Below are 25,592 nucleotides of genomic sequence, written 5' to 3'. Positions count from 1 at the left end.
GGAGTTCATCATGTTCCTCCGTGATGCCTTCTAAGCTCTGTACAGACATGTTCATACTATTTCTCAATTGATCTAAGTCACTGCTGTGATGACTAATCAAAACCCATTGCTTATAAATCCAATTCTGGGACGAATAGTGCATTGGATTCCATTCCTGATTCCACACCACCTTGTGACACCAAAACAGCGAGAGAAAAACTTCATGAAAATTTAAATAAGTTAAAAATTACAATTTTCTCTACAAGCTGAAACTAAAACTTTGTCCACATAGTCTATAAACTATCCACTTTCCCTATTTTATTTTACTAATAGTTTATACATAATATTTATATCATAAAGGGAGACTACTATGCCAATAGTTCGATCTTGCTCGCGTATTAATTTTAACGGTAATATTTCAAGTTTTCTCTTCCAATAATTTGCCCCTTTTCAATAAAAAAACGTCTCCTCGCTTAGCAATCTTTACCACTAACAGTTCCCACCTTTCCGACAATAATGACGCTTGGCCAAGGTTTGATGTTGGCATTTTCAGCCGGACGTGACAATGGGAGCTTTAGTCTCCACGTTGCAATTTGTGAAGCCATGAAAATTAAAGGAAATTATGTGAAAAAGGCCACATATTCAAACCGCGCCATTTAATTGATGAAGACGTTAATATACCTCAATATTAACCTAAAATTCACGAAAACTGCTTACTTTTTAAGAATGAAAACCTCAATTTAAATCCAGGGTAGTATGTTTCAAATTTACGTTGAATTGCACTGTCAAAATATACTCTAATAGAATAATTTATTAAGTATTCTTGGTCGTAATAAAAATAAAATAAGTCCCGAACCATGACCGATATATATAAACGATAATACTCCGTTTTTACGAAGTGGACCTTAAAATTTAAAGTCTATAAAGGGAAAATGAGGTGCGATACGCGAGCGCAGAATCTTCGTTTTAGAATAGAATGGAATATAAGACGAAGACCGAGGTGATGACACATTCAAAGCGAGGAGGGTGGGAGGAATGGATTGAGAGGGGGGGAACTCAAGAGGAGGAATAAAAGAGGGGGGGAACTCAAGAGGATGACCCCGGTGGCGGCGGGGTAACGTCCTCGTCTGCCATTCCAAGGGTCGCGGGTTCGATTCCCGCCTGGGTGAGTTTTTCTCCACCTGGGGCTTGGGTGTTTGTAAATGTTATAATTGTTATCGTTGTTAATAATTCGATGTAAAGGCCAGAATGCGCTGTTTTCGGACTTATACTGAATAAATAAATAAATAAATAAAATAAATAAAAGGAACTGGAGAAGGAATTACACGAAGGACAAATACTTAAAGACTCGGGAAGCAACGGTTGAGAAGACAAAGAGGATCCGGGAGACGGAGGACAAAATTAACTCGAAGAACTTGAAGATGAAGCTGGAAATAGTGATTTTAACATTGGCTGTAATAATTAATAAACTAATCAGCAGAAGGAAGGAAGAAAAAGGTATTATCAAAGAGTTAAAAAAAAAGGAAAAAGCGTATCACTTAGAGTACGTAGAGCACCACAGCAAAGGAAACGTATTGAAGGAAAGAGATTCACAAGAGAGAAGAAATGGAAAAATTGCATCTTAAATATGTGCAGGCCATTTGCTCATACACAGATCAGAGAACGCGACGTAGATGAGTATGGCTCAGATCCAGCACTCGTAGATAGTAGAACGATGGAAAAAGCAAAAGAGGAAATGAAGATGAAAAAGGCAGACGGAACTGAATACATCACCATCGAATTCGAGAAATATTTGAAAGAATAGTTCATACACGGCCAAATGCATCCAAAACATAGCATTTTCCGTGAACACGTTTGGCTAGAAGAGGTGGGGTATTTTAATTTCTCATTGCATAGAAGATTAACATGCGAGGACTATGGCTCCATCATTTTCATTTTCCACGCGGCAACGCCTGAAATATAAAAATAATGAAACACTACGGCAAAATAAAACACTACAAAATATCAGTTTAAGAAGCGAGGCGAACGCATGACGTCATAACAGTAATGATGACAATGATATGAATGAATACGTGAGTCAACATGTTTTTGTTCGTGTCGTAGATTTATAAAAGGCTCTTGATGGGGTGGAGGACCATGTCAATGAAATCAAAGCATTGTACTGGAGGGATGGGCGTCTTATTTGGACCCTTTAAGACTCGAGCATGGAACCGTACCTCAGGAAGTTGAATCGAGATGGCGATGACAGAGATGATCAGTGTTGTCGATCACCAAATTATGCTTATACACTTAAGTACCAGGGTAATGTTGACTACGTCATGAGGAGGCCGGGTAGTAGGAATGAGAACTGATTATGTCAGTTACGATTTTCGGATGGTAAAACTATATCCAGCAGATTAGCCGATTGCGGGCATTGTTTTACACATTAATCAATATAAGTGTTCGGTAAAAATAATCCTAAGAAAAATAAAGTAACAAAATCCTCAATTTGCACATAAAGATCAGATTAAACATGAGCGTAACACAGCGAGAGGACAGGGCGAAAATATTTTTTTTTACTATTTGTAGTACATAGTACACTGCAAGCCACCGCTAGGGCGTGCAACCGGGAGCCTTATACCAAGAGGAGCGACCGGGACTAATGCCGCACCTAACTCACCGATGCGCCAATTTCCCCGTTCTAAAAAAAGCAATCGCGACAAATGAGTCGTTCAAATCGCCGTCATTCATCCCCCCACCACTATTCTCGTGCCCATTTCCGTTTAATGCAGAAATATGAATTGCTATCTATAAGATTTAAGCACTCTTCCTATATCGGTTACGTGAATTAAAATATCCTCTCCTGCTGTGCCGCAAAGCAAACTGCAAATACGCGTGGGCAACGAAAAACAAGATGCGAACGCGTATCATCTTCATTTCCCAAGAAACTCAGATGACGACAAAAATCACTAAAATGCAAAAATGCGAATCAAATCAATGAGCCCTAGTTACCCCTCACAACAAATATTTTGACGACGAAAGATTTGGCATGGTGTAATGAAGTGGAAAACCGATGGGTAGGGAGAATTGAGGGATGCACCACAAAATAGTTATTACAACATTAATAATGAAAATTCCCCGCAGGGAGGATAAAATAATTATAATTAATCGACACAACCATGGAGACACGAACGACCATTGACAGCATTTCTACACAAAAATAAGAAACAGATGAATAATGCAAGGCGTTCCCTCAATGCATGGCTCCCGCGCGCGGAATCCTCTCGCCGCCTCACAGCTGTAGTCACGCGAACGACCCCAACAAATCGATCTGGTTGGTGGTGGAGGCCGTCATAGGGAAAGAGGCTGCGGAGGCAGGGGGTAAAGGCAGGGGGTTGAGGCCGGGGGCGGGGGGGAGAACTGGCGGGGGTAACGGCCGGGTGGAAGGATTAAGGCGATTCGCGCCTGCGCCCTCCGCCGCCGTGGCGCTGGAAGGGCAGGGAGGACGGGCGGGGTACGATGCGCGTGTGTTTGTGTGTGGGTACATGTGCATGGGTGCGTTCGTGTGTGTGCGCGTGTCTCCTGGGCGCTCACCTCCTCTGCGTGGGCCACCACCGTCTTCGGGCTGCCCCCCAGCGAAGGGCGGAGAGACGGGAAACTAGACGGGCCTAGGCCCGCCCTAGACGACACCGTAGATTTCCTACATCGAGTGGGGTTTTAGCGGCTCGTGGGCGGGGAAGGAGGGGGTGGAAGATGTCACCGCATCTGAAATTTCACGTCCACGCTTGCGCACGCGGAACGTTCCTCCGTTCAGAAAAGTCGGAGGGGTTCGGAATGGGAAAACAAAGCTGCTGATAAGGTTGTGTCACAGGAATGCGAATTCTAGGCTGGAAGAGGAGATTCGTGGGTGGAGGTCTTCAATTGTTCGGCACCGCAGTCTCGCCGTGCAACGAGGAGCACAACAAAACACTGTTTTTCCTATAGGCTCGCTGGAACCAGAAGGCATTAGTTTCACGGTGACCGACGAAACAACTTCATCGTGTGCGTCCACTTTTACAATCGGAAAGCACATCGACTTGTTTACGTAATGAGGTCACGTGGCCGCGGATGCATTGACACGCCGCCGATGATGATCGATTACACGCTGACATTAGTGAATGGCAAACTGGAGGTGTGAACACTATTATTTCTGATGGAAGTGTCGCTCGGATAGATCGGTAGATGAGAAAGAACGACCTGAAGACGTAACGGAGTGCGTTTAATGTTGCCGTGAATTCAGCACACACACGGCAAGGTCACGGCGCCACATTTTCAGATCCATGGATTCCAGCCTCGACTCACTGTATCGTGCCTTCTCTTGCTGTTGGTACGCCTGGCAAGGTATTTATAAATTAGGCTATAGGCAAATGTGAACTACTACTACTCGCGAAAACTAACAACATCCTTCACGGGAGTGGGAGGAGGCGAGAGGACCTTTATTGATTGTCCATCGAATGCTGAGGCTTAAGAAGCGTCATGTTAACGAGGCTTCAAACGATTTAAAATCTAAAACCTATGAAATATACGCGAATGTGACATATTTGATGTATTGATTGAATTATTACCAACAGATTAATCCTACCTGCATCATTCTATTATCCTTGAGAAGTGTGAATTGCACCCGATCACCAAAACTATAGTTGAAAACACTGCGACAGAGGCAGGCACAGCTGTTCCTGATGCACGAAGCAATTCTCATTCCGAATTTGCCTGCAGACAATATTTAACCATATCATTATTCTCCAAGTTAAATCCATTTCCCTATCGAGAAGTACATTTCTCTGCTCACGGGTCAATAAACAACAGATAAAACTTAATAGGAAATGCTAACGTCTCGATGCGGCCATTCAAAATTTTCCCGACGAATCTCGACATTTATTTAGCGTACCACGACGGGTTGGCGAATCTCGAGATGCCTCCGAGGAGCAATTTATCTTCCAGCCGTTTTATGGCCAGTCAAACGAACGCCGCAAGCATGACCGACCTTTTGATCGAATTCATCGAGCACAATCGAATCGCAGGCTGAAGAAAGCCGGCAAGCACAAGCCCTTCGTGACCTAGGGTCACTATAACGAGATCGTTACGAGTCAGCATTTCCTCAATTGTGCACACGTGTCGGTCGAGTCGCGGTGACCAACTACTCACTCTGTCTGATGTCATGCCCAGCATCTTGAAAGTCGACCGCACCAACTGCCAGCACCAGTCTTTATCAATGCGCGGAACGATATATCCTTTCCTAACGTGCCTGCGACGTTTTGATAACCATCCAGGAAGACGTCACATGGAACGTAGTTTTGTTTTAGTTCCACCTAAGGAACGGCCATCCGCTCAGCGCCTGCCAAGCCCTCCTTCCGCCTCCTCGGCTCATTCACACGCGCCCCCCACGGGGACACTAGCGCACTTGACTCACTCGCAATCCACACACCAGCGCAATTACCAGACCGCACCGTTTCACAGGTCTCCTCAGGACTGACTGATCGAGATAAACAGCGCCAGGAATAAGGAGGGCAAGGGACTCTCGGGGCCGCCGCCGTTGCACGGGGCGGGGCGCCGAGGAGGCACGGAAAAAACTCGATGCGTGCGAGATAAGAATGAGGATGGCGGAGGGGGGAGGCGGGCGGGGGGGAGGCTGGAGTTTCGTTGTCAAGTGTGCAATTTCAGTTCAATCCTTCCTCTCAGTCGAACAACCAGTGAATAACACAATGGAAGGAGAGGTTGTGAGCACAATGTTTCTTCGCCTTCCACGAGCCACTCGCATTCCATCAGTCTTCTTTTCGTGCTCATCCCCTCCCCTACTTCCAGCCCCTCCCCTGCCCCCCCCACCTCAGCCGCGAGGCGGAAAACCCACCAGCAGACCACGTGGGCATGGCGCCCGCAAGAAACTTTGACCTTGGCCGTGTTATTAAGCGTCACTCTCGTTCTTTTCTACCTGTGCCTGGATTTCTGTCCTGCCGAAATATTAGGACCTGCCCCCTACTTTGGTCATAAATCAAAGACGCTCTATGGTCGGGAAATGACTAACTAGTTAAAAGTTTTTTTTTAATTTTTTTAAGGGGAGACTCGACATCGATGTTTTATGAATACGTCGAGTGGCAAATGTTTCTCAGATGATTCAACGAATCGTTCAATCAATCTCAGCCGCTTAAAGCGATATTACTGAGATCGACAACCGTTGATGCTTTTAGTGATATTCTCTGCGCAAAAGTAAATATTAATATTTCCGCACCGCAGATGGGCAAATTATTCTGCGGTGCGGTGAATGTGAAGAACATTCATCAAATCATGAAAAATGTACCTAGTCTTTTCCAACGTTTTCCTATTGCAACAAAGGACGTATAGCAATTTAAAACTTGCCAATCACTATGCGATTGGCGACGAAGTTACCCAGCTCCACTCCGTAATTGCTTAACTCAAATGCCAAGTGCCAATTTCAGCAGTAGCGATTGCATTCAACGGTCCAAGAACATATTTGAGTGTGTTGATAAAGCGATAAAGTGCGTCACGCGTCACAGCTGTCTATCATTCCGATCGCTATGAAAACAAAGGTGTATGAAGGTATGTATTGTAGGTATCTGCATGTAGGATGAAGATAAATCCGGTTTGGCTGGTTTTCTTGGTTGGGGAGCGGGGATCAACTGCACTCATCCATACGGCGAGTGAAATTCAGGGTTTCGAGGGTCCGTCCCTTTACCTTCGCCGCTGGTGTCCTCCCAGGGAGATCTGGCAATCGAAAAAACTGAGCTGAGGTTGAGGGTGTCCGAGGTCAGCAGGGATCGAACCCAGGCCCTCCCATCAGTAGTGGAACGCTCCACCAACTACGCTACCACACCCCTTCATCCATTCAGGGCGAGTCCATATTTTTTCGTCCCAAATCTCAGTAGCCACGGTCTTATAAATATCGTAGACAAGTGATGAAGCAATCGTAGAGCCTCTGTGACATTCAAACTTTCAGAACTACTCCCATCATATGCCATCAAGATTTGCAACAAGGGAAAACGGAATTCGCTAATGGTGAGGCAACAAATAGTGGAAAAAACGGCGGGGAAGAAACGAATAACATTGGCTATTTCAAGTATTTTGTCTTTAAAAAAGATCATGAGGAGAAATGACACTTTCCTCTGTGCATTGGAGTTGTGCCATAAATATAATAATAAACGTATTTAGTTTATGAATGTTTGTATTTTTAAAATCTTAACTTTATGGGGAATATTGATTTATTAAATTACCAGCCACCGATAATCCGAGGGACGGACGCTTAAGACCTCGCATGTTCACCCGCTTATATCGATTTCCTAACGTTGCCGATATCGAAGTGGCTGGGGAATATTGTATGGGCAAGGAGTTCTTTGAGAAAAATCTGATTGCGATAGAGACCGCAGTAAATTGCTCAACTTACACTTCGTAACTATTGATATGCGTGAAACCCACACATATATGTATATGTCACAGTTAGATATATGAACCCAAGAAGAATCTCTTGACACCAAAGACATTACTTAATAGAGACAAGGATAATGCTTTAAGCACATCTTTCTCTCTCTCTCTCTTGCCTCCTTTCCAGCATGGCGTCCAACGTTTTATTTTCCACAGTGGATTAATTCGTGGATAAATACTTAAGGCTCGAAAGAAAGTCACATTCATCTGCCCTCTTGTCTAACCTTGAAATAATTCTGCCTTTGATAATTGCATTTTTAATGCAAATATTACAAGTGTATTCTTTCCGTCGCACCTCATGTCGCTAGCTCAGTTTTTAGAACATGAGGCTCTTGATCTCAGGGTCGTGGGTTCGCGGCGAAGTTTTTTGTGGTTAATTGATAGAACAGGAGGGCATTAATGAAGGAGTCACCAGCAGTTTATATTAAAATCCATAAGGTAAAGAGTGACTCAATCCTTGTCCATAGTGGATTATACCACGTGGAAATTCATGATCGTGTGTATGTAAACCTTACCGTTTCCCCTTTCAATCTCTCTCGCCCATCAAGGAAGTGATCTTAACACGGGTTTTCGGGGGCCAGCACTTCCCCTCGCCCAGTATTTCTGATCCATTTTTCTCTTTATTGATGCATAGAACGATCCAGGAGCACTGCGTATGTCGTCCAGGGAAGTTTCGACAAAAGAAGGCCAAGTGCCAAGTGATTGGTCCGCGCCGTGGGATTTTTACGCGATCTGCTCCTAAATATTTCGCGTATCCCGGCCAAGTCGAATGACTTAAGCACCGTGAAAGTCCTGCATCACGGATGCGCAACTGCACCCCCCCCCCCCAATCCCCCGCCATTCTTTCTGTTAACTCTGTGGATTTAAATATTCAGTTCCCATTGTAAGTGTAAGCTACTCCTCTCGAATAATGTTTTTATATGAGAAGTAAATAAATTTAACTTACATTTTCAACCATCCCTTTCTGTTCACTTCATCCTTTCAACGCTTGCTGGAGGGTATACGTATTGTTACTTTGCTTTAATTACATAGCTCTTTCAACTTTCAATTTTTACTTCTTGATTTTAAGACAAGGATAATTCCAAATCGATTGATATTTAAGGACAGCAGAAATTTTAACGGAGCGCGCATTCAATTAGCATCGCCATTTCCCGCCAGTCAGGCCTCGTATTCTCACATTTCCTTATTGAGGACAAATTACGTACTTGGCCTGAAGCACAGTGATATCATTTAAACGTCGAGTTTCATCTTTTCCCATATTACACATTGATCTCTTCCTCGCAGATTGCGCACGCACGCCGCGATGTTTTTGTCGTCATCGCGGCCCTTGTCGTGTGATTGGACGTCTCATTCCGACTCGAATACGATCACGCAATGTTTTTTGAAGGAAATGACGCAGGAATCTAAGTAATCTGTTATCGATTTGGTGAATTACGAATCGTCTTAGGAACCCGCTTTCGTGTTGTCTACAACACGGATTTGGCAAGGCTCACCTCTTCCATCACGAATCCTTTCGTACGAATTAGTTCACCACCACATTCGCGTAATTGCCATGCCATTAATTGCATGTTCTAAATCCTCCAACGAAACTACGATGGCTACCCACAAGTATTGACTATGATAGACCATCCGCGCCAAGAGATCAGTCGACCGACAGAACTTAAAAGAAGAATCCCAGAACGATTGTAACTTGGGAGGCACGGGGAATCCAAACCAATTTCCTTTCGTGAAAGGTATTCGCTTAAGGCACTTTGTATCAGCGACGGCCCTTAAGAATCACCAGTTGCCTTTTCTCTGTGCGTGCATGCCGAAGGAGTGGAAGATGTCCATTCCACTCCCGCATTCTCTCTAACTCCGAATAATGAACCGTTTATTGTTTAGGGAACGAAAAGATTCCACATAGCCTGGACAACTGTTAATTCAACGAGTCATCGCACTGCAACTCCGTCGCTCTTCTATTTCCTGGCCAAACGATTGCCTGGTGGCGAACGAAGCCTCGGGAAATCCCGATCCGACCGGACGGGTGGTGGGGACCGCCATCTCGTGGAGTGCGTGGCGGCCTGGCGACCTCCAGGGCGACCGAGAAACGGGGGCACGCACGTTCCCCCGTTCGCAAGAGAATGCAGGCAAAGCCTAAAATACAGGTCGAAAGCGGATGCAGGCACTTTCGACGGACGGCCCTTCGCTCTCGGCCAATTGTGTGGCACGTGCACGGGTGATTCGGCGGGGAACATGGGGGAGCGCTCGGGAAATCGTTTACTCGCGCGCCTTGCTGTCGCGAGTGGTGAGCCACGGACGCTTTTTATGTGGTGCACTCTTCGAAGATTCCCGACAACCATTAGCCGTCATTACGGTCGGTGTATATTGCTGTGGCGGGCAATGGAGGGAGGGCTGCGAGCATATGATTGATGCCCCTCGCTCTCAAGACCAGGAGAACCTCTTAGTAAACACACCCAAACAGATATTGGAAGGATGTCTCTTCAGCAGTGATGTTAAAAATTTCTTATTGCCCCCAATCGTACTACGGTAGGAGAGATCATGTCAATAAAATTGTAGATATTAAGTGGAGAGCAGATAGATTTAAGACGTCATTTTTCCCGCGAACAATTAGGGATAAGAATGATGTTGTCCGGCCGCGCCAGGAGGAGGGGGGAAGACGTTTTGGGTCAAGGGTAGTCAGGTGTGTAATCACCCTCTACCACCCACCCTTGCGGTGCTTGGCAGGGTACTTAAAAAAAATATAACAAATCATGCATGACGTAAGAATGGAAATATTAATAACGGCGTTTTTAGTTTGCAAAACCATAAAATCAATTCATGCAGTAAGACTTAAAAATGTGGCTATTATGTACCAACTCGATTTAATGTAATTGAAATAACAGAATGTATGGAAGGATGCTGATCCAGTAGCTAGCGTAGCATCAAACATCTATCAAAGAATACTGATGAGAGCCGCACCGATTTGTAGGTGACAACTACCGGAAGTACGTGCAAATTAATATACGTATGATACAGGATCAATTTGGTGATAAAAATTTAATAATGACTCGCATATACTTGTATGTGAAACCTGATTGTTATTTAAATTTCGTCGTTTCATAAAGACGAAGTGAAAACCAATGAGAGCCATCTTTAATGTTCACTAATATTTAAAATTTCATCACATAAAATCTTCGCAGTACGCAAGCACATGGCTTTTTAACTGTCGTGGTCAAGTATCTTAATGGGATAGGTTCATTCATGGAGCTGCACCAATTATGATTTCAAACGTGGAGCATGGCCTGGCGAGGTTCTCCGCCATTCATTTAACTTCAATGTGTGTGGCTATCTGAACTCCTGGGGAGGTTTTTTATAATTCATCTTACCCATTTCCAATGTAGATACTGTTATATCATAGTATCTAAACACTATATATATATATATATATATATATATATATATATATATATATATATACACATATATATATACACATATATATATATACACATATATATATATACACATATATATATACACATATATATATATACACATAAATATATATATACACATATATATACACATATATATATATATATATATATACACATATATATATACACATATATATATACACATATATATATACACATATATATATACACATATATATATACACATATATATATATACACACATATATATATACACACATATATATATACACATATATATATACACATATATATATATACACATATATATATATATACACATATATATATATACACATATATATATACATATATATATATATACACATATATATATATACACACATATATATATATATACACACACACACATATATATATATACACATATATATATACACATATATATATACACATACGTATATATATATACACATATATATATACGCAAATATATATATATATGTGTATATATATATATATTTGCGTATATATATATAGATATATACACACATACACACACATATATATATGCATACACACGGGCAGCTCAAAGTTTGAGGCTGGGCACCGGAACGTACTTTTGTTCCCAGGCAACGAATACGGGACACTGGCGAGAAAGTATCATACGGCGACGGTCTTTCTCGGCACGTTAAATAATTGACATTAAGTCTAGGTTCAAAAAGTGGTAATAAGAAAACGAAATGTTACTCCATCTCATATCCACCGAAGAAATTTGTCTTTAACGGTGTCCATCACACTCCAGCAGGAGCCGCTATTCAATTACATAACCGTGCTTTTTCCTCTTTTACCTTCGAGGGCGATATCTTCGAATGCGTAACAGCTGTTAGCACCCAAGAGAAGCGCGCACGCGTCGCCAATGTCGGATATTCGCTGTCGATGGACCCAGGAGAAAGGGGGCATTGGGGTTCCCGGCGGAAGGGAGGGGATTTCAGTCGGCGTAGCCCCATCCTTCCCATGGACGCCGCGTTCGAGGCACGCCACGGTGTGTTGCGTGCGAAAGACAGAGCCTGTGAGGCTGTGGCGTCTCGAGGCACTTGCCGTTACGTCGCAAATGACCACACCAATAGAGCTCTTCTCCTTCTTTAGTAATGATTGCATCGAAATTAAGGGTAACATGATATCAGAGGGGATTACCCCCGAAACAGCAATCGTGAGCAAGTCATCATAAAGTTCACATTTAAACTAAAACCTAAAAACAACCATGAAATAAATCCTAGCAGGTAAAGAACTACTTGGATTTTTGCGTTTGGTAGCATAGCCAATTTTTGGCAAAAAGATTTGCAAATAATTTTCTGAAAAATCGACGTCTTGCACATAGTGCCTTCGATGCGTACTGCGCTCTCTGGGGCATTGGGGGTTCTATTCATTCAATCGGAGACGTGTTTTCCCTCTAATCCTTGTGACCTCTGAGGAATTGATCCCTCAAAAGGCTAAGAATTAACTCCTGGGAGTTATTAATATTATGGAAAGGGCATTTCTAGAAATACAACAGCGAGCGGGGGGAAGGGAGCATTAGGTTGCTCTCGGAAGGGAGGCGGCCAGGGTTGCTTCTACGCGACCGACCCCGGGAGGCCCCAGAGGGACCTAACCTCCGCGCGAATAAGGGACGGAATCCTGATACTACATGGAACGCGCAGTCCCCCCCCACTACGTGTTTCACCGGCGCGCACAACCTCTGTCCGCTCCAGCCCGCTCCAAAGCGACACTCATCCTGGATGGAAACGGTGGCATAGCATTGCGTGCCGAAAATTGAGAAAATCAAGTTCTAACCCGGTTTTATTTCTGCTGCAATTACTAAGATCATTAGTTTGGAAATGGATGAAAGCAAGGGAAACGTAGCATTAAAAGTGAAATAGTTTTCCTTGACTTCCGCTCGCAGTCACTCTTTTCCGCCTAAAAAAGTTAAGCTAACATAAATAGAGAAATAATAGAGAAAAAATTCTCGGAAAGGAAGTTTTAATTGGACATTCTGAGCACTTGACACGGATATAATAGAAATAATATGAAACTCTAACATGCAACCATTGTTGTGCATCTTTTGTAAATGAAAAACCACTCTTAAGTACCTTTCATACGCAATTAGAGTAATCAAGGATACAAGGACATTGAAATTATGAGACGTCACTAAAATCGCCGTTACTAGTTTTTTTGCAATAAGAAATCTATACGACGATGAGTTTCAATGAGTTAGAATTATATGATTATTCGCCACTTCCATTTGGTTGCTCGCTTCTGGTAAATAACATGTGCTCACTTGAGTAAGACAACAAGAGGGCCATTTGGTCTGGTCCAGACCACGCACTCACTGAGGGACAATGGTAAACTTGGAAATAATTTGTCAACACTCATATTTCTTATTTTGTCGCACACATATTTCTTCGGTTTGAAATGCACACGTGACCAAAAAAAATGCCAGTGTCATTGTCTCTCTCGACACCTGACACAACACTTACAATAAGCTCGCGTAACTGAAGACAGCGAATGATTGCAATGGATTCCAAACGTTCTAATCTGCGGAAACAGCAAATAAAGCTTTAGTTGTCAACCAACTAGTAATAATCCCTGGTAATTCTTATGATAATGCTAATCATTTCCTCCAGGACGATGTAGTTAATTGTGCACATGCAGATCTATCTTTAAGTGTTCCATTAATCAAATCCCATTAACAGCTGGATTTCTTGATATGGCGTTCCATCATCATTTGTGGCTTTCCAGAATACAATAGTACACGTTTACAAAGTAGCCCAAGTGTCAGATAAAACAGGATTTCAATATCACCGACAAAAGTAGCTCTAGAAGGGACATTGCACTTTTTTTAACAGTGACTTTATGAATTTTCTCTGCTTGTCCATCTTTTTCCAATTATGAAGTCAAATTATTAAGTATTTCAAATATGTAAAAGTTGCGCGAATAATCAGTCAGCATTTTGTATACCCATGAGGGTAGTCACACGTGTGACGATGACATGGAAAACATAGAAACAAAAAAAGTCATTCGCAATTTTGTTTCATGAATATTTCGGTGGCACAACCACCATTTTTCAACGGAAGTGAGAAGATTCAACTTCCTTTCAAGTTTGTCATGCCATCGTGAAGACCGAAGTGACATGATCCAGCTTGTCACTTCCTCCGTCGCTACGGAGATTTAAATCTCAGGAATCGGAAGCGATGGGGCCTCCATTTGGTCTTCTTGTAATTTTATAAGGTGCCATTTTGGAAATTTTTGTAGCCTAGTCTTCTATTTAAGATTTACGGTTAGTCGAGCGTCCATTCGAAAAATTCACACATCGAAGCTTCGTCACGGTTTATCGACTTTGTTGCAGACTATTGATCTCGATTATTCTTGCGAAATTGTAAAATCAGTTGTCATGTAGGAGTTACGAATAGTCGCATTTTTTGTTAGAGAAGGTTCGATTCACTTCTAAGTTCAATTGAATCCAGTATAATAGCGTTCGTTACGCAATAATATGAAATTATCTTATGCCTGATTTTCGGTTTCTCTGGATAATGCATTGAGTAGAAAAACTTTAATTCACTGAGCACAGACGTAATGAGAGAAACAATGACCCCGGTAATAAAAAAAGCCAGCTGATCAAACGGCTACAAAGTGTCGTATAATAACGAATAAAAACCGAACACGTTTGTGCAATATTTAAACATATAACAAGCGGAATAGAGGGATGGTGTACCTCTATGTTCTGGGCTAAATGTTTTCTACATCAAATAGTTGATGAGACAACAAATACTCAAATGAAACGTTCTTAATGCCATACTTTCCATCTCAATGTGCTCATCGCTTCTCTTCACCTCATCACAGTCCCGAACAACCCCAACACTTCGCTGAAATTCCTCGCACATTTCATTACCACTGTCCCACTTGCCATTACAATTCCTTTAGCTCGCCCCCTCTGCTCATTCAGTAGGGAAACTGGTCGAGATATCCCAATTCAGCTCGCCATATTTCCCACGCCATTCCGCATGCATCATAAATCAATTCTACTTTTAATGATTTCAGAAAAGACGATGAATTCACACGAGACAATATTCTCTGAAAATTTCCTCGAAGGCTACGATTAGTTTCTCACATGGACAAATGGTATTGCTGTCGTGGCGCCAGGCCAGTGATTCCGGGCCGGGTAATCCGAAGGGGACTGGTGAAACTCTTTGACAACGCCAAGGGCGAAACGGGCGAGAGGACGACGCGTTTTGACGACACGACCTCCCCGCATATTTGCCTTTGACGGGTGAAATTAGAAAAATGTATTCTTCTGCGTGAATTTTTAACACAAGGTGTAGCAGAATATATAGAATAAATCCAATACAGGGATGCAACATGCAGAAGGTTAACATGAGGAAATTTGCCTCTGGCGTTAAGGTGTCGGGGGAAACCTTGGGCAATGAAAGCTCCGCCACAGACGCCAAAGCCTCTTCGATGACCTTGCAGCAAGAAATACTAATAATTCCAAGTCTTACATCCTCACCTCCTCGACCCCCTGACCACACCCCCCCCCCTTGCCCACCCGCACTAATCAATTGTTAGAACGTCTTCATCCAGAGGCCACTTCCTCCGAACTCTAGCCTCCCTCCCACGAGTGCGCTTCTGACTTAACCCTAACCTTGGGGCCTATCTCTAACTATTCAAGCCTTGAAACCACTTCTTTCATAAGAATGTTATTATTACACAAGGATAGCGTGGAAAGAATGGGTTGTTTCATTAACGGTCTAGTCTCATCCATAGTTGTGTTGTTGAAATATAAAGCGGAGACCCTTGACTAACAATCCATTTTTCATGGTAAGGTACCTAGCGTAATGCAAATGTCACTTCAATTAGATTTATAAAAATTCAAATCAATTAACTTCTTCGAGCTGGATCGTTTGCTCACATATGTCGTTATGAAGGCACTGTAACTAATGATGGTGTATTGGCGACGAAAGATAAACAACTGATGACAAGTTTTTCGTAATTTTTAATGAATTGTATTAGAATTTGCATGTGTTTATAAAACGCGGCGTTTTTTTACGCGGTCTCTACCGTGTAAAAAAATACATTATTAGTGTTGATAATCGAAATAAGAGCCCAGCGAAACTTCAAATTTTACGAATGTCATGGCAAAGATGTCACGACTACAGGACGGAGGCAGGCAGTACTCGTAGATACCTATTTGGTTGGCTCTGATGACGACTCGATATCCTTTAAGGTGCTTGGCGCAACTTAATTTCCCAAAATAACCTCTAACGTTTCGAAACAACATTTACGCAAATACATTTGTAAGTTCAAACTATCAAACGAGTTTTATCTTTCGCTTGTATTATTTTGAGTTGGTTAGAACCTTTTCAGCTTAGACATACATGTACACCCTGGAAAACCGAAACCAAATGGTTTTGTACGAAGCATAATAAAAGGTCCCTAAAGTTTTGAAATCTCTTTCGAACCCCCATGTGGTAGGTGACGCCCCTTCCCTCATTCGATTGAAAAAACTTATTATTTCACCAAGTATTATTAGTAAACCACAGTTGTCAACCCGAAGGTTAACTCGATAGGTGAGGGTAGAACTCAACAAGTATGTAATAAGCCAAACAAAATCACGCAGCTTGTGTGAAGCAAAGAGTGAATCGAACCCGGGCCCTCCAGTCATCGCTCTACCCACGTTCCTCATTATGCGTAAATGGTTCAAACAATAAAATCATCATAAAAAGTTTAATAAACCCTTCCGTAGTTAGTTAAACCGATTACCAAATCAGTTCGAGCATAGCCACTGAATCGGAGCGACAAGTAATATCAACCCTCTTCCTGATGACGAGTGGCATGCATCTACGTATTATCTATGTATATTCTGTCATCGCATACGTTCAGCATATTTTTAAGCAATGCAAAGGAAACCATGTCACAATGTATGTCTTAAAAGTGGTCAGTGTAAATTGTAAAGAGGTGATGAGAGATTTTATACATATATGTACTGAGCACCAGTTACATACACTTAATTCGTTAAATTTAACCGACCCAATACCCTAACGGTCACATTCATCTAAAGACCTCATCGTAACTAACCCTCAATTCATACCATACGATTCATTGAGAGAGAAACATCGGTCATGTTTTCTATATTCGCAGAAAAAACTTGCTTTCATGTCGCCAAGAAGTTATTTTTTTAAATGAAATATATGACGACACATCATACTCCCAGACATGAATCTTACAACCTGCTAATATACTAGTTAATAATACTCAATCTCTTTAATTCTCCTTACATGGGATTTTATTTATTGGTTTAACATCTCTGTAGTTTGATATACTTGTATTAATACAATCCACGCCTCTTAAATAATCCATTTATTCTATAATAATGAATCATACATGTACATGACTGCAGTTTCAATTAGGCCACATCTTACCCACATTAAATACAAAGATGCACATTTTTTGGAGCTTTCGTAAAACATTTATGTTGCATTTCCCGTCTTTGAGAGCATAAATAAGACAATATCGATAAGTATGTAGAAGTTTGGCACACGCGTTGGAAGGAGAAGTCAACGGGTTCATTTCATTCCAGAGATGTTTCATTCCGTATTTGAAGCAGGCTATTAGCAGGGGCGTGATGAGCGGAATGGCCTCCCCATGTCCCCATCAACCCGGGCGCCAAACCAACTTCCATCGATAAAAAAAAAGATAAAATGTCGGACTTCAATCGAGGCGGTGGCGTGCGCCAAGAAAACAAATACGATTCAGGCTTGTTAGCAATTTCATCGAGGCTGAAAACAATGTAATCAAGTCGTAACTTATTATTAGACCAACAATGAGCAAGCCAACCTGATCAGAAGGCTTAGTCCGCTGCAAGTGGGGAATCATTTCGATCGATGTTGTTGAAATTCGCGGATCATTTTGTTTATTAACTGTCAGAGTGCATTTTCTTATATGCGCCGTTGAAAAAACCATTATATTGGAAGAAAAATGTGTTGCCAACGATTAATGCGCAAATGCTGTCTTTTCGTGGGCATACTATCTTTCAGACGACCGCATATCAGACAGCAGTTGCTGCTCGGCTGCCATTCTTCCAATGAGGAACTCGTCTCCGTCTTGCATTTTCCTCTAGTAACAACCCGTTATTCTTCCTCAGTGAAGATAGATTTGAGGCATTTAAATGCACAAATTTATTTGAACGAATCCCGAAAGTGTTTTTCTACTTTGTAATTGAGGCAAGCCACGTAAACATCGTGACTACAGCCCCCACCCCCACCCCAAAAATTACGCACGAACAAAGCAATTTTCAAAATATTAATTTTTCAAATATTCATTAGAAATTTAAAATTTACACCCTTCATGTGCACATGATTTTGAATTTGGTAAATGTTTAAAGCTTCAAGGATTCAGTAAAGGCTGAAGGAAAAAATAGGCCAGCCGTAGCCTCGAGTATTGGTAGCATCCGTTTCTGCAGAGGAGGCGACGCGTTCGTTCAACGTGAAGCGAAATGCCGCGACGATGATGACATCTCCCTTCTTGACGGCACGCCTTATCCTGGTGTTCCAACGAAAATCAATTGGTTTTCGCACACAAAACGGCAATAGCACACCTGCTAAATAAGTAACAATGAGTAGAAGAGGTGAAGGGCATGATGGGTCGCCGTCCATACCGCTATTATTAGTTTGATTCCAGCTCTTTTCGAATGAGGCCTTCTCTTAGTTTGTTTCCTGTTTTGTGGGCAGCACAATGGAGGAGAGATTTGGTTTTAATATTTTCCATTCTTTATATAAGCATCGCGGGTTTGTACCCGTTTAGCCGCGTTACTCTCGAGTCGCCCAGCACACATCCACGATTCTCGTCGCGGAGGAAACATTCATTTGAGTCAAAGAGTGGAACTCTCTGGAAAACCTCTCGAATTCTCACATCTTTAATTTTTCAGAAGGAAGCGCGAGGCTTCGTCCTTATCGCTTCAAGTACACGCATCACGTTAATTAACGCCGCTCAGCAGTAAGTTTTGGCTTTGCATTGCATGATGCTCCACACTAGTGCTTTGCGTTTGAAGTATGAATGCACCTAATGTGGCGTTTATTTAAATGTATTGCGAGTGAGTTGTCCGCGAGCGTTGCTAAAAACAGTACTCTGTAATAATGCTGGTATTACAGTTATCATGCGGACAGGACACTTTTCCTAAATTAAAATTGTTATAGAACTCTCTTCAACATGACGCTCCAAAGCGGGACACCGTCATTAGTACGCTATTCCATTCACTACGGCCATTGTTTTCGCTCAAAGAATGGTACTGATTGTAAATAATACCCATTGAAGGGCAAATTATTCAGTTTTCCATAGCCGTGTGAAATGTCCATCTAAGTGGCGGAGAAAATACAATATATTTTATCAACTCTTTATGTTGAAGGTAACCGTGAGTAAGTGGTGAATTTTGACTGCATCCAGAAATATCTACGGAGGACAGCCTCAGCCAAGCGACGAGACATTCAATCGAGCGGCTAATCACAAGCTCGGCATCTATTGATCAGAAGTGACCTAATGATGGCGCTGGGCGTCGAAACCTGGGTCGTGTCCAAATAAAATACTGAGGAATCACGAAGTTATAGTTTTTCATTAGAAAGGGGAACCCAAGCTCATTTTAAACCAGCAACTGCTTTGATGTGAGACGCTTACATTGGAATGGACAGATGCTGCTGGGTCGTCAAAGACCGGTGTACAGTCGCGTAAGGCAGGCAGGCGTTCTAACGATTCGCGTTGTGCGAGGGGCACGGACGGGGGGTGTCGCGTCTTCACGGTGCAACGCGACCACAACGCCGTGCGAGAGAGAATGGCCGTCACGGAGCGATTTATAACTCCTGCAAAAAGCTCTACGGGCGTCTACTGATGCCACCGAATCAGCTGTGAACACCAAAATAAATAACAGCGCAAGACATAGCCACTTCCGTCGATAATTTCCCACAATCGACCGACAACACTATCGGTGGTCGCGGATGATTCCCTCGTGCAGTCTCTTCCTCCCCGTGGTACCAGAACCCTTCCTCTCCCCCCCTCCTGCAACGCACAGTGAAGCGACACGTATGTATCGCTCGTCCTCCACAGGTCCTCGGTGGAGCGCGGCGAGGCGGCGGGGGGGCGGGGAGAAGGACGCCATGAACGGCGGCGGGGGCAGCCGGGGGGCGGTTGGGGACGGGGGCATCCAGGAAGAAGGCGGCGGCGGATGCGGTGGCATCGGAGGGGGTGCGTGCGAGGGTGGGGGCCGCGGGGCCGACGACGATGACGACACGCCCTCCACGGACACCACGGGGGCCCGCATCCGGTATGAGACGCTAGCCCACCAGGGAGGGGCGGGGAACGCCGGTGGAGCCGGAGGGGCCGACAGGTAATTCACCTGGTGGGGGTGATGCATCCCCCACAGCCGGAGATTGACTCCGCAACATGACTCACGAAAATAAATGTCACGGCCGGGAGAGAATTTCGTTACCTGCAGATGTAATCTTTGTTCGCGGAATACCCGTCGTCACGTGTGCACCACGAAGTTTAAGCGTTTGCTCGAATGGACCCAGCCATTTCTCATATGATGAGTGCCCGTGATGCATGCGTTTTTTCTTTTATTCTTCTCCATTACAATTTTCAATGCGCTGTGCTGAATGAGGTAGCTATGATACTCTCAGGTCTGAAGTGATCCCGCGAAAATATAATGATGGATGGGATGTCCCCGGTACGATATTCTGCTCAGTGGAAGTCTCATAAAATTAACGCGTTTTCTTATGTTAATTCACCTCTTTTAATGTTCGAGAGAGCAAGCGAAATAAGAGAAATCGGTTATCTTAGCCTCGTGAGCCATAGTCTGTGGAAATGAAATAATCGCGGAACAGAATGAGCACGGCTCACGATGTGGATTCCAGAATACGATAATTTTATCTTATCTTCTAGAAAGCTTTTTTCACTTGCTCGTACTGAATCTTTCTTGCTCTTTTAAAAAAGTACATGACTTCTCTTCGATTTTGCCGGTAATAAGCAAGTGTTCACTTGGATAACTAGCCCGAGCTCTCTTGCACCGAATGAAGGTCGTTACCCCGGACAGCGTCCACTTTGTTTCCACCGTATGGAATGGAATCAGCCAGTCCAGTCAATTCTGAATAAAAGCACTACTTTATTTCTTATTTATTTCCCTTGGTATTTTTTTACTTCTAGCGGTATAGAGATCTAAACAGGAATACACTTTAGACAATATCTACCGTCATTAATGCTTAGCAAAATATATTTTCCAGCACATACGACTTCCAGGATACAACGCCTAGACGTATGGAAACAGTTACAATTCACGGAATTTTTTTCTTCAAACTAGAAGAAAAAAAGCAATAAATTTCCCTCCGAACCCATCCATTTCCACGCATCGTGCCTGACGATTTTGTGTTCACGTGAAAGCCACTAAAATTACTCAGTAGGGTAGGGTTCAGATACGACCCCCAGTAATCCTATTTCCCCTGAATGACTCTTACGGTTCCGGAAATTACGGGGGTTGCTGCGGGTTGATTCTCCGTTTCGACGACCCCCTCCCTCCCCCTACAGCTACATGACTCGATCTCCATCGTGCAGGTCCGAGGAGATCCTACACCTCCTGAGGCACTCCTTCTTCCGCGAAGAGGCCCTCCTCGTGTCTTCCGGCGGCTGTTCCTGGACCTCGGAGGCAGCCGGCTCCCTGCTCCCCGCCCTCGCCCACCGCATCCTCCGCCAAGGCGTCTCCGTGGCTGCGGTGGAAGAGGAGAGCGGCCGAGTAGTCGGCATTGCGGTCAACCTCATCGTCCACAGGGATGACTCCTCCACGCACCCGTACAGGTGAACTGACGCTCTCGACCCTCACTTCCCCTCCAACCCCCCACTCCAACGACGGCCTCCACCCTCCGCTTCTTCTTCCCAGTACCCAGCTCACCTCTCTCCCCCCCCCCAGCAAATGCGGGTTCATGACGGGAATGTACGATTCTCACAAGTATTACTCACGCGCTCTCTCACACGAGTCGGAGAGAACTGGACGGCGGCTTTAGCCCTTCTCGATTCTGCTTCCTCCGGTCATTTGAGGAGAAGTTCAAATCCGATTTAATCGTACATATTCCCCGAAACGCTTGCTCTGTCCCTCGGGGACCAGATGAGAGTCACTTGTTATGTCCTCTATAACTCGCGAAGTTTGCGGATTGTGAGCCGAGCTTCCATTATTTGGACTTATTTTTCGCTTACTTCTATGTATTTATTGCAGGTTTTCTATCAGACAATGAATCTTCGTGTCGTTTTCACGGCTGATATTAATTTTTAATGTTTTATAATAAGTATAAAAGACGGAGCAGGGAAAAAAACGCAAAAAAGCTTGTCTCAGTACTTTGAAATGTTTTTTTTTCGAATTTACCTCAATCTCGGCAATAATTCATAAACAAACAATCAGTGCTATATAATCTATAATTATTTTGATTAATTTGCAGAATTTTTGTTGTGAATTTTAAACTCTTAAAATAAATGTGGTGACGGAGATTTCATGGAAGATATTAATTTCAACGCGGTAGATGTCAGAGAAATAATTCATGTAAGTTTACAGTTGGGTGGAGGGGTCATTACGTGGATATCCCAAGGGCACTTCTCCCCCACCTTACCCTCTTCTTTGATCGTCCTATGCCCTTCATCATTTGTACACCAACATCTTACTGCATAGCTTGTCCTGAAGACTTCTGCCAGTTGGTTGTGGGGCATGGTAGGAAAGACGGGTTACGACAAATACCTCTTTTCATCGAGATCGTCTGCAATAACGCTGCTCGATTCCGCACTCTCCCTCGCTCGCTGCAAATCCAAATTTTTGATATCATATCACACGATAGGGGGTGCGTGCAGTGGCTATAGCGCTGGGCTACTGACTTGAAGGGTCCAGGTTAGATTCCGCCCTTGGGTACCCTTAGCTTCGTCCAAACCGAGTGATTCTTCGGGTACCAGATCTTCGTGGGAAACCATAGGTGGCACAGGAAAAGGAAATGGCCCCCCTACCCTGTTAATTTGCAAATTTCACTCACCGTCGGGAATAGGTTTGGGCAAGCTCTACCCTCGCCTAACTAACCAGAATCCAGGTTGATGACTGTGGTTTATCACACTAATCCACCCATTAAGTTGACAAACATTCTTTGTGGCATGAACCCCTTTTAACTCCTGCACTTGTCATAATTTGTTGGCAAAATGTCGCTTTTTTGATTGCCACATATTTTAAGGGAAATTACCTCTAAATATATTGGCCAGGTGGTCTTACGCAGTGTGGCGATAACCATCTCATTCCAACCTGTGATCAACTAATAGCCTAAACATTGGGATTGGGTCGTATTCGTTCGAAACACAACATTAAGATGCATCAGGAAATGGCATTTTTGGAACGGGCCAAAGTGAGGGGGGGTGGGGGTGGACCCCCGGCACAATATTTCAAATGCTCGAATCCACTCCTGAGAAACAAGATATGGAATTCCTTCGCCGGCGAGACCTGGCTGGTCTTCCCGCTCTTGTTTCTCACGCCGACCAAGATGTGGCGATTCTCATTTCATCCCCCCACCCCACCCCCAAAGACTGTTGCAGGACCACCTGATGCCCGAGAGGAATTCGAAGCTGCACGAGGTGGCCCACTTCCTGCGGGACTTGCAGGCCGGGCAGTTCGAGAGGCCGGTGGGCGGCAGGGCCGGGAGCAGGGACCTCTGCGTGCTGCTGGTGAACGTGGAGAGGCACTACACGGGCCGGGGCATAGGGCGCGAGCTGCTGGCCCGCACCGTGGCCATAGGGAGGGCCTCCAAGGTGGAGCGGGTGGTGGGCCACGCCACGGGCGACGCTGCGCCCCGCATCTACGCCTTCCACGGCTTCCAGCCGACCCGCGAGATGCGGTCGGCCCCCGGCGGCGGGGGCGCTGCCTCCTGCCCGGTGGTCGCACGCCTCTACGCCCGCGAGCTCGCACCGCACTGACCCGGAGATGCCACACGAGGGGACACGAAAGGCTTGCTTGTAGAGGAGGCTTGGTGGTGGGGGAGGAGGAGGGGACGAGATGCACGAGGGAGAGAGTGTCGAGCGCGATTCCTCTTCCGCAGCGCAGCACGGATTACGCCAGGAGAGAGAGCCCTTAAATGTTCATCAAATGGATGTAACTCATGTTTAGTAATGTCAACCATGTAAATATGTATAGCTTTAAAATTTAACGAAAACACTGAAATGTGAGCCCGTTTGAACTGGATTGTATTCACAAAGGGTATTATTGATCGTCCGTTTATGTGATCTTGTGCAACATAAAAATGTTCACTGAATATAACCTGGAGAAAATTTCTCGCCTGTCCTTATATATGGCCGTAAAAACTCAAGTGAACAGTCGTGGTAAATTATAGCATTAATTGGGTGAAAAAAGATACAAACACTTGAGGTTTGCTCTTAATTAATGAATGACAAAATACATTATAAAAACTATCAAGCATGTCTTCATCCACAATCTTTAACCCTGCTCAGCGTTAGTGAAGAGACCGGAGTCCCATTATATCTTCTCTGTAATGGTCCAGCATATTTATACAAAATACAAATAAATGTGAAAGAGGGTCGCGACCTCAATAGTAGGCACCATAATTTAGTTGTGAACTCTTTTAAGATGACAGAAGGAATGCGAATCAGTTCGCAAATGAACGGCGAGAAACCGTCCCGGAATCGCACAATATCATCAGTGCCACAGAAAAAAATGCTTTGATCGCATTTGCATAACTACATTCCCTAGGTAGGATGCTGCAAAAAAGATTATACTACGGTAGAAACAAAATTTTATCATTATCATATTTTATTCCTAAAGACTGCTACAAATAAAGCTTTCGTAAGAAATGGTGAATCGAACATTGCAGCAGCGCCAAAAGGAAAACTGAAATATTAAAACGTCTTCCCTCCACCTCGATTGCCTCTTACTTTGTATAAAATTTTAAATGCAATTAAGTGCTTCCGAAAAAAAACTGTATAAGTGAATATTTGCATGCACTGTGAGATGAATTTCCGTACCATTGCAACTTTATTAAAATTATAGAGGAATAAAATTGTTTGATCTTTTAATTTGTTTCAATTACACTATATTTTTGAGTGATTTGTTAACAAATACGATAAGATATTTAAAATAAATCCTGTTAAACCTTTTTTTACAACAATATTTGAATAAATAAAAATAACTTACTTCATTTGTGTGTTATTGCAGTAGGTGGCGTTGATTGGCCATTTGATTTTATTGGAATAAAGTCCAACGGTAAAAAAAAACAGTCTCGCGACTTTCATTTTAAGTGGGGTTTTGCATATCTTCTAAAAATCGAACAGACCACAAATGATTTCTAGAGGATAACAAAATGAAACAAAAGTACTTCTTCAAAATCTCGACACATGTCATTCTACGAAATTAATGCCGTGTAACACTGGATTAATACTTGGCACATTGCTAAAATTATTTTAAAAGTTTTTCAGTCGGAGGAAACATTTGAATAAATTTGTATGCACTCAGTAAAAATGACAATGCGATAACTGAAGGTAGAAGTGTTCATAATTACATTCCTTAATGTTGGATGAAAAACGCGGGAAGTTAAAAATTATCTGAATTCCTTAATATATACTTTCTAAACCTTTCCCATTCTCCATGAGAAAGTTGATATAACATTTATTTTCTCGTTT

The 25,592-nt window shown here is 43.3% G+C and overlaps 2 protein-coding genes across 5 annotated transcripts in view; one reads left to right on the top strand and one right to left on the bottom strand.

Annotated features, from left to right (window-relative positions):
- The window catches only part of aralar1 (calcium-binding mitochondrial carrier protein aralar1), an 88,355-nt gene that overhangs the window by 57,531 nt on the left and 5,232 nt on the right, over positions 1–25,592 (bottom strand). The window contains exon 1 of one of the 4 annotated variants that reach the window (XM_071593285.1): positions 5,143–5,602. The exons of 1 other annotated variant lie outside the window; for it this stretch is intronic. In XM_071593285.1, coding sequence (XP_071449386.1) covers positions 5,143–5,166 — 24 coding nt within the window. In that variant the 5' untranslated portion in view covers positions 5,167–5,602. Of the gene's footprint in view, positions 1–3,552; positions 3,641–4,579; positions 4,712–5,142; positions 5,603–25,592 lie in introns of those variants that run through there. 2 more of the 4 variants (XM_071593284.1, XM_071593288.1) reach the window with 2 other exon arrangements.
- LOC139694774 (uncharacterized) lies at positions 20,048–24,740 on the top strand. The gene is made up of 3 exons (XM_071593293.1): positions 20,048–20,277; positions 21,498–21,737; positions 23,489–24,740. The coding sequence occupies exons 1-3, from the start codon at positions 20,048–20,050 to the stop codon at positions 23,874–23,876; spliced, it is 858 nt and encodes a 285-aa protein (XP_071449394.1). The 3' UTR covers positions 23,877–24,740.

Source organism: Hetaerina americana, unplaced genomic scaffold (genome assembly GCF_022747635.1).
Source record: "Hetaerina americana unplaced genomic scaffold, ioHetAmer1.1.p SCAF_54, whole genome shotgun sequence".
Lineage (NCBI taxonomy): Eukaryota > Metazoa > Arthropoda > Insecta > Odonata > Calopterygidae > Hetaerina > Hetaerina americana.
Note: the sequence above shows the minus strand (reverse complement) of the source record. Positions and strands in the feature narration are given on the sequence as shown.

Excerpts from the sequence above, each read along its gene's own strand:
- LOC139694774 (XM_071593293.1), top strand. The coding sequence starts at position 20,048 with ATGAACGGCGGCGGGGGCAGCCGGGGGGCGGTTGGGGACGGGGGCATC. Across the intron at positions 20,278-21,497 it reads GGAGCCGGAGGGGCCGACAG|GTCCGAGGAGATCCTACACC; the intron begins GTAATTCACCTG and ends TCCATCGTGCAG. Across the intron at positions 21,738-23,488 it reads TCCTCCACGCACCCGTACAG|ACTGTTGCAGGACCACCTGA; the intron begins GTGAACTGACGC and ends CCACCCCCAAAG.